This window comes from Sturnira hondurensis, unplaced genomic scaffold (genome assembly GCF_014824575.4).
Source record: "Sturnira hondurensis isolate 20B ecotype Veracruz unplaced genomic scaffold, ASM1482457v3 Scaffold0023357, whole genome shotgun sequence".
Classification (NCBI taxonomy): Eukaryota; Metazoa; Chordata; class Mammalia; order Chiroptera; family Phyllostomidae; genus Sturnira; species Sturnira hondurensis.
In genome coordinates, this window is record NW_028095988.1 from 1,899,674 (window position 1) to 1,914,739 (window position 15,066).

The 15,066-nt window shown below is 50.8% G+C and overlaps 1 protein-coding gene across 6 annotated transcripts in view; it reads left to right on the forward strand.

Moving 5' to 3' along the window:
- IQSEC1 (IQ motif and Sec7 domain ArfGEF 1) overlaps nucleotides 1–15,066 on the forward strand; it is a 452,933-nt gene that overhangs the window by 405,445 nt on the left and 32,422 nt on the right. For all 6 annotated transcript variants that reach the window (XM_037037676.1, XM_037037679.1, XM_037037680.1 and 3 more), the window contains one exon: nucleotides 4,075–5,324. In XM_037037676.1, coding sequence (XP_036893571.1) covers nucleotides 4,075–5,324 — 1,250 coding nt within the window. The remainder of the gene's footprint in view (nucleotides 1–4,074; nucleotides 5,325–15,066) is intronic.

Below are 15,066 nucleotides of genomic sequence, written 5' to 3' on the forward strand. Positions count from 1 at the left end.
TACTTTTAGGACCTCAGAGTGCAGGCACATAGTAGGCACTTTAGCAAGAATTTAAGTATGCAACTCCGAGGAAACATTCCAGGCTTCAGGAGAAGTCCCAAGCTTCTCCCGGGAAGCAGCTGTACAAGCGTACAGGACTAGGTTGTCTCCCTGACTCAGTCTCCCTAGCTCCTGGACATTCCGCTTGGGGCTGTCACTTGCCTGGCCCCAGGACCGTAGTCCTTCAGACACCAGGCCGTAGAAACCATCTTGCCCTTCCCTTCTGCCCTTATCTACCCCGTGGCCTGGTTGTCCTCTGTCTGCTTCCAATCTTCTGTGACTTTTTTGGAGCAGAGGTCTGGGCCTGGTATGGCCCTGACTTCTCTGGGGAGCAGTGTGGTGACTCCCAAGGTGGGTCTATCCCCACCAGCACCTGTTCTCCTGCTCTTGTAGTTGCCCTCCGACTTTTGGACATCCCTGCCCACCTCAGCCCTGATCTCTCTTAATTCTTCTACCTGTGAGTTGGTTTTGAGAGGGGAGATAGCAAGCAGCCACAGCCTAATAGCACATGGCCCCTTCTCAGTCTGGGGAAGCAAATAATGCCCTGCCCCTGTGGTATTTGGCCGCATGAATAGGTCCATAGTAGGACTGGGGGGCGGTGGGAGGAGGCAGCTCCTGTTCCATTTATCAGTTACATCTAGATCCAGAGTGGATTAGAAACAATTTATAGTAAAGGACATGTGCAGCAGGACCATTAAAATAGAATTGAGAAAGTTTAAGACTTAATAGAAGCCTACAGGGACAATCACATGCTTCATATAGCCTTAATACAGCCACAGATGTTCATTTTTCTCCATACACGTTAACCAGATGTCCATCTGTGCCAGTGTGCTGGGTGCTGGGGGGGTCTACAGTGGAACAAGGTTATGCCCCAGCTCTTGACCTAACACCGTGGTCCAGGAGATAGACCATGGATGAGTTAGCAATCAAGACACAGTTTAATTCCAAAAGTGATACAAACGTTAGAGATTAGGAAGTAGGGGAAAGAAATTGAGTGATTGTGGGAGGTGACAGCATCGGATAAGGGTAGTAGAGAAGACCTCTTTAAAGTGGCATGAGAAGTGGGGTTTTGCCCTGGCTGGCATAGCTCAGTGGATTGAGTGCGAGCCTGCGAATCAAAGGATCGAAGTTCCATTCCCAGTCAGGGCACATGCCTGGGTTACAGGCCAGTTCCCAGCAGGGGATGCATGAGAGGCAACTATACATTGATGTTTCTCTCCCTCTCTCCTTCCCTTCCCCTTTAAAGATAAATAAATAAAGTCTTTTAAAAAAAAAAAGAACTGGGTTTTTGTGGAAGGGGCTTTCCTACAAGAGGTAATAGCAGGCAAGAGGCCCTGAAGCAAAACAAACTTGGGAGAGAGGGTGGCAGGGAAGAGGTGGTAAAAAGTGAGAATGAGGAAGTGACATTGAGGGCCAGTGGACATTTGACTCTGCACTGAGCTTCCTGGCAATTAAGACAAAGTGGGGCTAGGACAGTTTACAGGAGAATTGCCAGATGGATGTAGGGTACCTGATTCCAAGTTGAAGTCTGTGTAATACAAAGTCCCATTTAAGCGAAAGAAGCCCAGTGGAAAGACGTGGCTTTTCCATCTGGCCCTGGGGCCTCTGCACCTCCTGGTAGTTTCCTGTCGGAGCCAGAGGAATAGGTCTTTGAAAGGTGGTAGTTCTGCTTTAAGGAAGGGTGTTTCTTCCCAGTTTTTATTCCCCACTGTGAAGAAGTTCCCCTTCAAAGGCAGAGTGAGGGTTTGACGGAAAGACCTGGCTGGGGTTGGCTTCTTGTCACACTAATTCTCTGAGCCTCCTCTGAGAAGTGTGCATCCTTATGAGCATCTGAAGACTGTGCACCATTGTGAATAGCAGGTGAGCACATACCGATTGGATCTCCTCCCCTGTGCCCCAATAAAATTTCAGAGCAGGCCTTGGGTGGATTCTGGCCCAGAGGGAAGAATGACACCAGGAGTCGGGGTGACGGGTAAGAGCAGGCCTGGCGCAGTGTGTGTTCTCCGGGGGAAGCCACGTAGGAGGGACCGAGAGGGGCTTTGATGCCAAAACACAGGCCCATTTCTGCCTTCCTGAAGTCCCTCTTTTCTCCCTCCCCTGCACCTTCAGATTTGGGAAGCTGGTCTCAGACAAAGAGGGTTGCTGCTTGGTTTGTAAGGTCCAGAGTCAGCAGGAAAAAATAGACCCTGAGCTGGTGACCCTGGCATCATGACATCTACTCTACCACTGTCCCCCGCCAAGGCTAACATAAGGGGTTGAGGACTAGGCCTGGGGGGGGCAGAGAAGAGAGAGCTTCCTGGAGCTCAGCTTTGGGCCCTTTATTGGCCCAGGGGGTTTCAGAGTTCCATTCAAAACCAAAAAAAAGAAAAAATTGCTTACAGATGTGGAGGTAAAGTCACCTTCAGAATGAAAGAAAAAAATAGACCTACCCCGGCTCACTCTGGGTCTGGCCAGGCTTTGAAAAATCAGCTGGAGCCACGTGCATACCACTACCCCTCACCGCACCCCTTCCCCTTCGTCACTGAGAGCTGCTCTGCCCAGCCTGCTGCTCCCTCTCTTGTGGAGCCAGAGAGCTGGCATGTTGCGTTTGCGGGAGCTGGGTGGCTCCTGGAGCTGGGAACACTCCTACTGTCCCGAGAGCTGGAGAAGCCACCAACTGGCAAGTGAGGGACCAGTACCCATATTTGGACTTGTGAGGCTGTGAGCCCTTCCTTCCCAGCCACCACCGTGGTTCTGAGCAACCTTCTCCCCTGACTCCAGCATCTATTTGGCTTTAGTTCAGTGACATCTGTGCCTGTCTGTCTGTCCTCCTTGGCAGAGTCTTCAGTTCTTGAGAGCAGGGACCTTGTTTCTCTGTGCCGCCAACTTTGGCATGATGCCCAGCACGGAGTAGGCAGGTGGGATGTAGACCAGCAGGGTGCCGTGCTTCGCGTCCCTGAGCAGCGTGACTCGCTCCCAAGGATCGGAGAGTTCTCTTGGCCCCGTATCAGGTGCCCGTTCGGCCTGGACATCTGAGAGAAGCCAGTTTCTTCTCTTGGATTCTCACCAGCAGGCTTCAGCTCCAGCCATCTATTTGTTTTTCACTCAGGATCGAGGTATGAGGAGCAGCCTTCAGGGCTGTCCTTGCTCACGAGAGGGCTAGCGTGGGCCTCAGGACTTCAGGAAACCCATGTGTCACATTGGGGAGTTCCACTCCTTGCCTGCCTGCAGCCTTGCCCCATCTCCAAACTCAAGGAGAAGGGCCATCAGGACCTGTGTTAGAGAGTGAGAGTTGGCTCCTGAGTCTGGATATTAGGTCTTTTCTCTGGGCCTCAGTTTTCTCATCTGTACAGTGAGGGGACTTGGGAGCCCCATAATCTGTCAACACCTTCCAGGAATACACTTGAGGGTCTTGTAGCCCCAGTTGTCTCTGAGCCTGGCAAGTGCTGAGTGACCAGCACAGTCGCTGAGCAGGGCTGGGGTTAAAACCAAGGCATCTGGCCTCAAAGCCTGCTCCTCAGTTTGGTGATTCTCAGGCCTCCCTAAAATTTAGTGACTCCCTTGGCCAGCAAGAATGCAGTTGGGGCCATAGAGAGGAAACAAAGCTGGAACTCCATAGCTGATGCTCAGCACCCAGGGTCTTGCTGAGATCTTTGGCAGGTCTCTTAACCTGTACATGCTCAGTGGGGGTGCTGCCTTCACCTTTTCCAGTGTCTCCAAAGTTGTGTTAAACTGCATACTCTAAGATGCATGAGGACCCCGGCTTCTGTGGCGGAAGTTTGGGGCATCATCACTGTTTAAAGGTTCTGAGAAGTCCTGTAGGGAACATACTTGCTTTAATTTAACATGGAGTTTCTCCATCTTATGTTACTTGGAACCCAGATTTTGCATATAAGCATGCCCCAGTGGTTGTTTTAAGCCGCTTTGGGATGCGCTGAAGCCATCCCAGATGGTGCTGCTATGGGGCTGGGGAGTGGGAATGACTGCTTGTAGGTATGGTGCTGCTCCAGCACGCGGGAATATCTTCATTCTCCATTCCTTTCCCTTCCCTTCCAGGTGGAGATGCTAGAACGGAAGTATGGGGGGCGCCTCGTGACCCGCCATGCAGCCCGCACCATCCAGACAGCCTTCCGCCAGTACCAGATGAACAAGAACTTTGAGCGCCTGCGTAGCTCCATGTCAGAGAACCGCATGTCCCGCCGGATTGTGCTGTCCAACATGAGAATGCAGTTCTCCTTTGAGGGGCCTGAGAAGATGCACAGCTCCTACTTTGAAGGAAAGCAGGTCTCAGTGACTGGTGATGGCTCTCAGTTGGGGACCCTGGTGCCATCCGAGTGCAGTGAGTTTGTTGAGCCGCCTTCCCTCAAGTCTTCAGCCCCATCTAGTGACTTCGCAGATGCCATCACTGAGCTGGAGGACGCCTTCTCCCGGCAGGTGAAATCTCTGGCCGAGTCCATTGACGATGCCCTCAACTGCCGCAGCCTTCATGCTGAGGAGGCGTCAGTCACCGACACAGGGCGAGCCCAGGGCACGGACCCCCAGACAGCCCTGCAAACCATGGACCACCACAAACTGGATGAGATGACAGCCTCCTACAGTGATGTCACCCTGTACATCGATGAGGAGGAACTGTCACCACCCCTGCCCCTCTCTCAGGCGGGGCACCGGCCATCCAATTCTGAATTAGACCTGCAAATAAGGGCTGGAGGTGCCACTCAGGACTACTGGGCCCTGGCTCACAAGGATGACAAGGGGGACACGGACACCAGCTGCCAGAGCACGCCGTCTCTTGAGCAGCAGGAGCAGCGGCTGCGGATGGAGCATCTCCCGCTGCTCACCATCGAGCCTCCCAGTGACAGCTCCGTGGACCTCAGCGACCGCTCAGACCGTGGCTCGCTTAAAAGGCAGAGCACCTATGAGCGCAGTCTTGGTGGGCAGCAGGGCAGCCCCAAGCATGGCCCCCAAAGTGGCCCCCTTAAGGGCCTGCCCCGGGAGGACCCAGAGTTGCGGCCTCAGCCTTCCAGGCCCCTTGATGGCCACTTGGCCATCAATGGCTCGGCCAACAGGCAGAGCAAATCTGAGTCAGACTACTCGGATGGGGACAACGACAGCATCAATAGCACTTCCAACTCCAATGACACCATCAACTGCAGCTCTGAGTCATCCTCCCGTGACAGCCTGCGGGAGCAGACACTCAGCAAACAGACCTACCACAAGGAGACCCGCAACAGCTGGGACTCACCTGCCTTCAGCAATGACATCATCCGCAAGAGGCATTATCGCATTGGCCTCAACCTTTTCAACAAGTGAGTGCCCACCAGCCCTGGAGGAGAGAGTAGGGCATGGCAGTGACACCCAGGGGACCTCGACCAGGGCCTTCCTTTCATGCCCCACTGCCTTCGTGAGCGCCTGTGAGGGTGGCCCTACAGCAGCGCCTGGCACAGCCAGTGCTGTTGGTAGTGGGTATTGGAGCCTGGTGAGCAGTGTTGTGGAGAGAGCAGACACTAACAGGCTGAGCAGGGGCAGAATCAGGGGCTTCTCTGTGCTTTAGCAACATGATTTCGGGGCCCTGTCAGCACCTAGAATAGTGACTAGTACATAGTAGGTGCTCAGGAGACTTTACTGTGTAAAGGCCGATGCCATGTGTAATACCATGCCTGGCTGTGTACGTCAGGCTCCGGGATTTGGATATTTCTCTCTGGGTGATATGGAGCATGAAGATCTTTGAGAAAGGACGTGATGTAGTCCGTACTTGGAGGCATGTATTGGGAAGCAGGACACAGGTAGACATGTGCTAGCGGAAGTCTCAGCCAGCAGCAGGGCCCTTTGGGAGGTGTGTGACCTGGGTCTGTTGAATGGCCACTACCCGCCAAGGGTTCTAGAAAGGTGATACAGAGGTATTCCTGAGAGCAAATCTAAGAAGGGTGACTGATATTTAGAGGCAGGCTATTCCTAGTGTTGCCAAAAGTAGCGAAAGGGGAAGGGGCTAGACACTCCCTCGGAGGAGATGTTGGCCAGCTCTGGTTATTAAACCTTGGTTTTCACATCATCTCTCTCCATGGGGCCGCCAGGATTTAGGGTCACCAGACACCAGCCTGGTTCTGACCTCCCCAGGCCTGAGGACGTTGTCAGCCTGCCTAGTGGTTACTGACCCCCATTCACTGTGCTTCCCTGCTTCCTCATCTAGGTTGGGGGAGTCTTGTGGGCACTTTTGAGCCGTCCTTGGTGTTAGTGGAAGTGCCGTCTGGGGGATTCAGAGAGGCCTGTCCCAGAGGGTGGGAGTAGGGAATGTCGCATTCCTGTGGGAGCAGTCAGGGGGCTCGGGGTCGTAAGTCCTCACTCACCTGAGAACCAAGTCTTGGACACCTGACATCTGCCAGGGCTGCTCTTTCCTGAGACTCCCACCTGCCTGTGGCCTGCTGCATATACGGATCAGCCCTGTCACTGTGCAAATTGTGATCTGGAACAGCACGCTGGACAGGGGAGGTCAGGTATTGCTGAGCTCATCCTACGCTCTGTCTGCCGATGCTGCTGCAGGGCACAGCTAGCTCCTAGATCGACTTAGATCCAGGCCTGTGCCTTCCTGGGGGAGACAAAGATAACCTGGGGATTTGCTCAGCTCCCAAGCGCCTAACTGGTCCCTGGTAGACACTGTGTCCTAATATGGGAGCTCCAGCTGGACAGGTGGAGGCCAGAAAAAAGTTTCCCTCACCCACCCAGTAGATTGTTTCTAGCTCTATTAGGTTTTATTTTTTTACTTTTTATTGAATTTGTTGAGCTGACATTAGTTAAAAAATTACATAGGTTTCAGGTATACAGTTCTATAATATGTCATCTGTATATTTTATTGTTATTATGTGATTACTACCATGGACAGTCAGAGTGTGAGCAGCGGTGGCAGGGTGGATGCAGGTCGGGCTGGCTACTTTGGAGGGGTGGACCCCATGGGGGCTGTGCAGAGACGCAGGTGTGCCACGATCCAGGAGAGTCCCACAGATTCCAACCAGCTCCCCTGGATGTCCAGCATTGGAAGGGGAGCTGAAGGCTTTAGCATCTCCAGGCTTGCTGACAGTGGGTCCTGCAGCATCCCCCATCCCCGTCTTACTGACTCTGATACAACAGAGCCAAGGAGCACTGGGGAGTCAACCCCATTGGCCAAGATGGCAGCAGGGGGAGGTTCCTACATGGATCATACCAAAAGCTAGAAAGATGAACAGACAGGACCCAAGTGCACTAAAAGCTGCCAATGTGATTGGATAGAAGAAAATCCCTCCCTTCCCTATCCCTGTAAGAACCTTGGGCTTGAACAGGAAAGGGGGATGGTCTGACAGGAATTCAACATTCTCCCAAGTCTTGGCCCTAAATAAACATTGGGGGTTTTTTGTTTTGTTTTGTTTTTTTGCAGCAGCAGCAGCAGCACCTGCCTTATGAATTTGGCTGTCTTTTGGTTACATACCCACCACCCAAAGTCAAATCTTCCATCACCATTTATGCCCCCCTTTGATCCTCTTCTATTGGTATTAGTTTTTTAAAGTTATTTTTATTGATTATGCTATAGTTTTCCCAATTTTCCCCCTTTGCCCCCCTCCACCCAGCACCGCCTACCTTCCTCAGGCAATCCCCATACCATTGTTCATATCCATGGGTCATGCGTGTAAGTTCTTTGGCTGCTCCATTTTCTACACTGTACTTTACATGCTCTGGCTATTCTGTAACTGCCTATTTGTACTTCTTAGTCCCCTCACCTCTTCACTCATCTCCCAACACCCACCTCCCATCTGGCAACCATCAAAATGTTCTCCATGTCCATGATTCTGTCTCTGTTCTTCTTGTTTGCTTAGTCTGTTTTGAAGATTCAGTTGTTGATACTTGTGAGTCTGTTGTCATTGTAATGTTTGTAGTTTTTTTCTTCTTTTTCTTAAATAAGTTCCTTTAACATTTCATATAAGAAAGGTGATGGCAAACTCTTTTAGTTTTTTCTTGTCTGGGAAGCGCTTTATCTACCCTGCAGTTCTAAACGACAGCTCTGCTGGATCGAGCAATCTTGGCTATAGGTCCCTGCTTTTCATAACTTTGAATATTTCTTGCCAATCCCTCTAGCCTGCAAAGTTTCTTTTGAGAAATTAACTGAGAGTCTTATGGGGATGCCCCTGTATGTAACTAACTGCTTTTCTCTTGCTGCTTTTGAGATTCTCTCTTTCTCTTTAACCTTTGGCATTTTAATTATGATATGTTTTGGAGTGGGCCTCTTTGCATTCATGTTGTTTGGGACTCTATGCTTCCTGGACTTGCATGTCTATTTTCTTCACCAAATTAGAGAAATTTTTTTTCAATATTTTTTCAAATAGGTTTCCAATCTCTTGCTTTTTCTCTTCTCCTTCTGGCACTACTCTGATGCAAATGTTGGAAGGCTTGAAGTTTCCCACAGGCCGCCTACACTGTTTTTGTTTGGGGGGGGGGTTGTATTATTTTTCTTCTTGTTGTTCTGATTGGTTCTTTTTGGCTTCCTTATGTTCCAATTCATTGATTTGATTCTCAGCTTCATTCACTCTACTGTTGTTTGCCTGTAAATTTTTCCTTATTTCAATTAGTGTATCTTTCATTTCTGACTGGATCTATTTTATGCTGTTGAGGTTCTCACTAAGTTCCCCAAGCATCCTTATAAGCAATGTTTTAATCTGTCAGAACAGTGCATCGGACAGATTGCTTATCTCCATTGTGTTTAGCTCTTTTTCTGCAGTATTATTCTGTTCTTTAATTTGGGTTATGTTTCTTTGTGTCCTCATTTTGGCAGCCACTCTATGTTTGTTTCTATGTATTAGGTAGAGCTGCTTTGGTTCTGTGTCTTGGTACTGTTTCCTAATGTAGTAGGTGTCCTGTAGAGTCTAGTGGCATGGCCTCCCCTGTCATCCAAGCTGGATACTTGCAATGTGCCCTTTGTGTGGGTTGAGTACACCCGCCTCTTGTAGTTGAGCCTTGGTTGCTGTTGGCTGATCAATGGGAGAGATTTACTCAGGCCAATCAACTGCAAGGACTGGCTGTGACCGCTGACCACCATCCTCCACCCTCCATGGAGGATCAGCTATACAGGGGTGGGGTGGTGGTTCTCTGACCTGGTCTGTAATTGTCCGCTGGGTACCTTGGATCTGGGATTTCCTGGATGGTGCAGGCTTAGGTCAGCCCCTGTTTGTGTTCTGCCTGGGGCCACTCTGCATGAGCTATACAGCAGTCTGAGATATATGCTACTTGTGCTGAGCTTGGAGATTTCCAGGTGATGCCAAACTGTGAATCTAGGCTGGCTGCTGCTAGTGTCAGGCCTGCAGCCACTTAGCAAGAGGTATGGGAGCTGGAGGCTCACTGAGGTCAGCCCTTGCTTGTTTGATAGGATTTAGGAAGTTGTGAAGCATAAGCTAAGACCAACCATTCATATGGAAAAGTCATAGTTAACAGCTTGGTTAAGCCTGTATGTTGGGTGGGACAGAATCTCAGAGGATCTGAGGATATGTGAGGACCTTCAGGGCAGGACAAACAGTGTGAGCCAGGTTGATGGAGTCTCACGTATAGCTGCTGCCTGCCAGCTCTGTGGCTCTGTGGGGGGAGAACTCAGAAAGGGACAGTGGCCTCTTCCCATCTTTCTGTCTGACAGAAAACTGTCCCCCAGCTCTCACCTTGATGCTAGACACTTCACTTCCTCCCCACATGCCACTGGTCCCTTTCAAGCTGCTATCCTAGTGCTGGAGCTCAGAGGGAGTGAATCTGAGTAAGTCTGTGTGTGGGTTCTTTAAGGGGAACTGCTTGGGACTCCAGAATTTTACGTTTCTTCTACTGATTAATTCCCCACTGCTTTTTGCAGCCGGAAGTTATGGGGACTTATCTTCCTGTTATTGGAACACTGGGCTGGGGATCCTGGTGTGGGTCTGGGACCCCTCACTTCCAAAATATTCCTCCTGAATTATCATCTGCCACATGTGGGTGTGGCATCAGCCTGTCTCCACGTCTCTACCCTCCTACCAGTCTGGATGGATGTGGTTTCTTTTCTTTTTTTTTTTTTTAACATTTACTTCTTTTTTTTTAAAGACTTTATTTATTTATTTATCTTCAGAGGGGAAGGAGAGAGGGAGAGAAACATCAATGTATGGTTGCCTTTCGTGCGGCCCCTGCTGGGAGTTGGCCTGCAGGGAACCGGCCTGCAACCCAGGCATGTGCCCTGACTGGGAATCGAACAGCGATCATCTGGTTCGCAGACCCGCGCTCAATCCACTGAGCTATGGTTTCTTTAATTTCATAGTTGTCAGACTTTCATTCACCTCCATCTCTGACAGTTCTGAGTGATGGTTGCTCTAGATTTTAAGTGTAATTTTGATGTGGTTGTGTGAGGAGGCAAACTGTGTTTACCTGTGCCGCCATCTTGACTAGGATTCTATATTAGTTTTTAATTACATGTGTAGTGTGTGAAATGTGTTCCCCCCAAAAAAGAAAATGAAAGCCTTTTAATTAGAATAACATCCCCTTGGACTCTCAGCATTTTGGAGTCTCCTCCCAGGTCCCTTTCTCTGTGCATATGTGTGTCCTGTTAGGAATTGTAGACCACTGTGGTTCAGAATGCAGCTCTAATAGGCTACCAGGGTTCAAGCCTAGCCCTTTACTTCCATCTGTATACCTTTGGGCAGTGCAGCCCCTGTGTCGCAGTGGCCGTGTCTGTACAGTGGGGCTGAGGCCAATAGCATCCACTTCAGAGGATGTGAGGAGGAAACGAGGGCATGTGCCAAGTTCTCAGAGCAGCTCCTGGCACAGCCCTGCCCAAGTATTGGCTGCTGCTACTGTGGCTTTGCTGACATCATCTGGTTCTGCAGTCATGGGGATCATCTTACTGTGACAAGGAAGCGTGGTCTGGAGATCTTCCCCGTCAGCACCATGGACCACCTCGACTCTGCTTGGTGCTATGTAGGGTCCATGTGCACTTATCCATATTTATGTGGCCAGTTGCTTTCACTTTTTCACGGTATTAAAAGGATACTGTGGATCTACCCTTTACATACACTCCTTAGGGAAGGTAGCTAGAGGTGGCATTGCCAAGGCTTAGGCATGTTTTTATTGAAATAGTGACTGTAATTTTCTCTTTAAAGGGGGTTTATCCATTTCCTGTCTCTGCAGCTGGACCTGAGAGTTCTTTTCCCCTCACACACTTGTCAACACAATGTACCTTGGTCTGGAAGCCTCCTCCGTAACCCCATTTCCAACTCCTCCCACAATCGGCTACACCTGCTAGTACTGCCTTATTTTTCTGCCTTTCTCCGCTGCCATAGTTACTCCAGGCTGGCATGGCCCAGAGTGAACCATCTCTAAGCTCCGAAGCAGGTGCTGAGAAGGGGTGAGGGAGTTGCCTTCCAGTTACACCAGGGGTCAAAGTCATGTGTATCTCACTGGCTCCACGCAGGCTATGACACTAGCCTGCTGTTAATTGATCTAGCAAAAAAATCTAGATCGCTGTGCTGCTGTTTTTCCCAGCCCCCAAACTAGGCTTGGAGGGGGGGCCTGGGGACCTCTCGGCCTGCACCTCATTAAGCCTAAACTCTGTTACACACCTACTACATTCCAGACACTGTTTTAGGGACCTGGGACATTCATTAAACAGACTAAAGATACTTGTGAAGCCCTGGCTGGTGTAGCTCAGTGGATTGAGCACGGGCCTGCAAACCACACGATCGTGGTTCAGTTCCCATTCAGGGCACATGCCTGGGTTGCAGGCCAGTTCCCTGCAGGGGACTCATTAAGGGCAACCATACATTGATATTTCTGTCCTTCTGTCCTTCCCTTCCCCTCTAAAGATAAATAAATAAAATCTTAAAAAAAAAAGATACTTGTGAACCTCCGCAATAATAGAGGATGTTTTTTATTGCTCTGCCAACATTGGACGTTTATATGTCTTCTTATTAGAACAAAACCCTTTTTGTTCTTTTTAAAAATTGTCTTGGCTCTTAGTGATATTCTTGTACATGAATTTTAGAATCAGCTTGTCACGATCCATGAAAAATCCTGGTGGACTTTTCTTTGAAGTCACCTTCAGCTCAGAATTTAACTTGGAGTCACTTGAACCTTCACAACACTGAGATCCAACCATAGGGGATATTGAAAATTGAAAGTATGGCTCACTAAAATTAACCCAGTTTTTCAGGGGTACTAGCTGCAAAGCGGGGATCCACAGGTATGGATAGTTTCATGGCTGTGGTACCCGGCAGTGTGGGCGTAGAATAGCCTCATGGCCGCAGGGCATGCTGGCAGGTAGTGATGGTTGGAGGGCTGAGAGAGACAAACACGGTGACACTGGTTGCACGTGGGGTGTGGGGCTAAGTTGTGTGAGCAGCCCCCTCCTCTCTGCCAAGAGCCCTTGAAATCTTGTGAAACATGCCTTCTGCCCATCAAAGTGTGCACGTTACAGAGCACAGCCTTCCTCCAAGCGCAGCCATCGGGCCTCCGAGCCTTGGTTTATCATCTCAGCACGCTTGGTTGGACGGTTGAAGGAGAAACCACTTCTCTAAAACTGTGTTATTTAAACAAGCAAACACCTTTCTTATTCAGATTCAGAGCTTTTTGATTCATAAAGCCCTTCCACAGGCGTGTGCCCACTGGCTATCTCCCCTGGAACCCAAAGGGCTGGTGCTTCCACTCTTGAGTAGACAGAGCCCCTGGACCCGCTGCAGAGACCAAGGCAAGAGCTGGGAGCATGAGGCCTTTGAGGGCCGGGCAGTGCTGTCACAGCTCCCTGGAGCTGCAGCTGAGGAGCTGCTGGCTGGGGATGATTGAGGGCAGGAGATTCTAGTGAACACTGAGCACCCTATTGCCAAGGTCAGGGTCCCTCCCAAGGAGGTCCCCACCACACCCCACCTTTCCACCACCTACCACTGCTTCCCATGGCTCTCCCTGCGGGTCGCTTGTCTCCTATCTTTCTCCCTCCCCAGATCCTCACTCCTATCCACACACCCCCGATTGCCTCCCCTGCCGACCAGGCCTTTCAGATGGCCCTTAGTTTCCACCCACTCCCAGCAGTGAGCCANGCTGGGGATGATTGAGGGCAGGAGATTCTAGTGAACACTGAGCACCCTATTGCCAAGGTCAGGGTCCCTCCCAAGGAGGTCCCCACCACACCCCACCTTTCCACCACCTACCACTGCTTCCCATGGCTCTCCCTGCGGGTCGCTTGTCTCCTATCTTTCTCCCTCCCCAGATCCTCACTCCTATCCACACACCCCTGATTGCCTCCCCTGCCGACCAGGCCTTTCAGATGGCCCCTAGTTCCCACCCACTCCCAGCAGTGAGCCTTCCATCTTCAGGGGAATACAGAGGGTCTGAATGATGTATCCAAAATCAGTGAGCCCATGAGCAGGAGGAAAAGGAAAACAAAGAAAACCTGAGAAAGAGACGCAGATTGTCAGGCAGGGCCCATCCCAACCTGCTAGAAGAGGCTGGGGCTGTCAAGCCTGACACCTGGGTATTCCTCTGAGATTCTGGCTCATAGCAGTAGAGGAAGGGTTGGAGTCCAGGAGCCAGAGGCAAGAGGGTTTTTGCCCCAGCACAGCCACATACCAGCTGCAGGATATCAACAACTCCTGTACTCTCTGAGCCTCCCCGGCCACACCTGGAAAATGGCACAGGATGCCTGTTGTCAGAGACCTAGTGAGGATTCGAGACAGTGGAGCCAAGAACCTCACCTGGAGGTGTGTTAGGGTAGTAGCTGGGGCTGCACCCAAAACTGGTGTCAAGGGGAGGGGACTTTCAGGGCCTTGGGCTTTAGGAGGACCCAACGGGCGGTTTGGTGGACATAGCAATCATAAACAATAAGAATGGCTAATACTTAGATGTATTGTTAGTGTGCCAGGCACTGTTCTGTGAGGCTTGTCATGCTTTATGTGATGTTCTCCTGTAGGGTAGGGGCCATTATTAATCTTAGTTTACAGATGGGAGAACTGAGGCTCTGAGAGTCACTTAGATGGTAGGTGGCTAGCCTGGAATTCACACCCCTGCCACCTAGCTTCTGAACACATCCTCTTGAAATCCAGTGTAGGAACTGCTACCACATGTGTAGCCAGAGTGGCAGGAGCTAAGGTTAGTATCCCACAGCCCTGATGGTCACCGAGCAGGACAGCTACTCAGCCTGTCACCAGCTTGCCCATGGAAGGCATTTTCATCCCACCCCAGGGTCCCCAGCTCCTGAGCTCCAGGGCGCAGGCCTCGCTGCGTCCTTTCTCCTCTCATACCCCTCCCACTTACTCTCTGGCAAAGGTCCAGTTGATCGTAGTCCAAGCCAGTTTTGTCACAAGTAGACCAGGCCAGACCTCTCCTGACTGTGGAAGAATGTCCTCTCCCCAGAGCTGCCCTGTGATGAATCAGAAGTCCTCATAAGGGAGTGAGCACCTTGTCTGTGAGGAGCATGTAAGCAAGGCCTCAGCAACTGTGTGATGTGAGGGTGCTGGGACTCCTGCTTGGGCTGAGAGCTATTTGTGGGGTCCTCTGAGGTGCCTTTCAGCCCTGGGCCTGCATTGGGATGCAGGCGTCTCCTCTACCCACATCCAACCCCTGGGGCTCGACAGCTGCCAGGTGTCACCTGCCTGCTGCCTGCTGGAGCTGCTCCAGAAGAAGGCGTTAGAGTACTGCTGAGAGTCGAGGGGTGTCTGAGATTTCACCCTGCCAACATCCACTGGGTCAGCTGCACTCTGCCTGAGAGGAGGGGCAGGCCCAGAGGGTGCAGAGCTTGGCCAGCCTCCCTCTGTAAGCAGCAGAGCTGGGATGGGGCTCATGCTCTGCTAACTCCAGTTCTGCTCCTTGTAACTTGTTCTGCTCCAACCCTCCATGTAACTTGTTTATTGTGATTAATTACAATAACAATGGTGATAGCCAGCCTGTATAAATATGTATTACATACCAGCCACTGTGCTGAACACTTCATGTGCGTCATCTCATTGGTTCCTCACAGTAATCCTGTGAAGCTTGGCTGTAGGAAGCCAGGGCTCAGAGAGGTCCAGGTACCAGCTCAAGGCCACAGAACCAGAG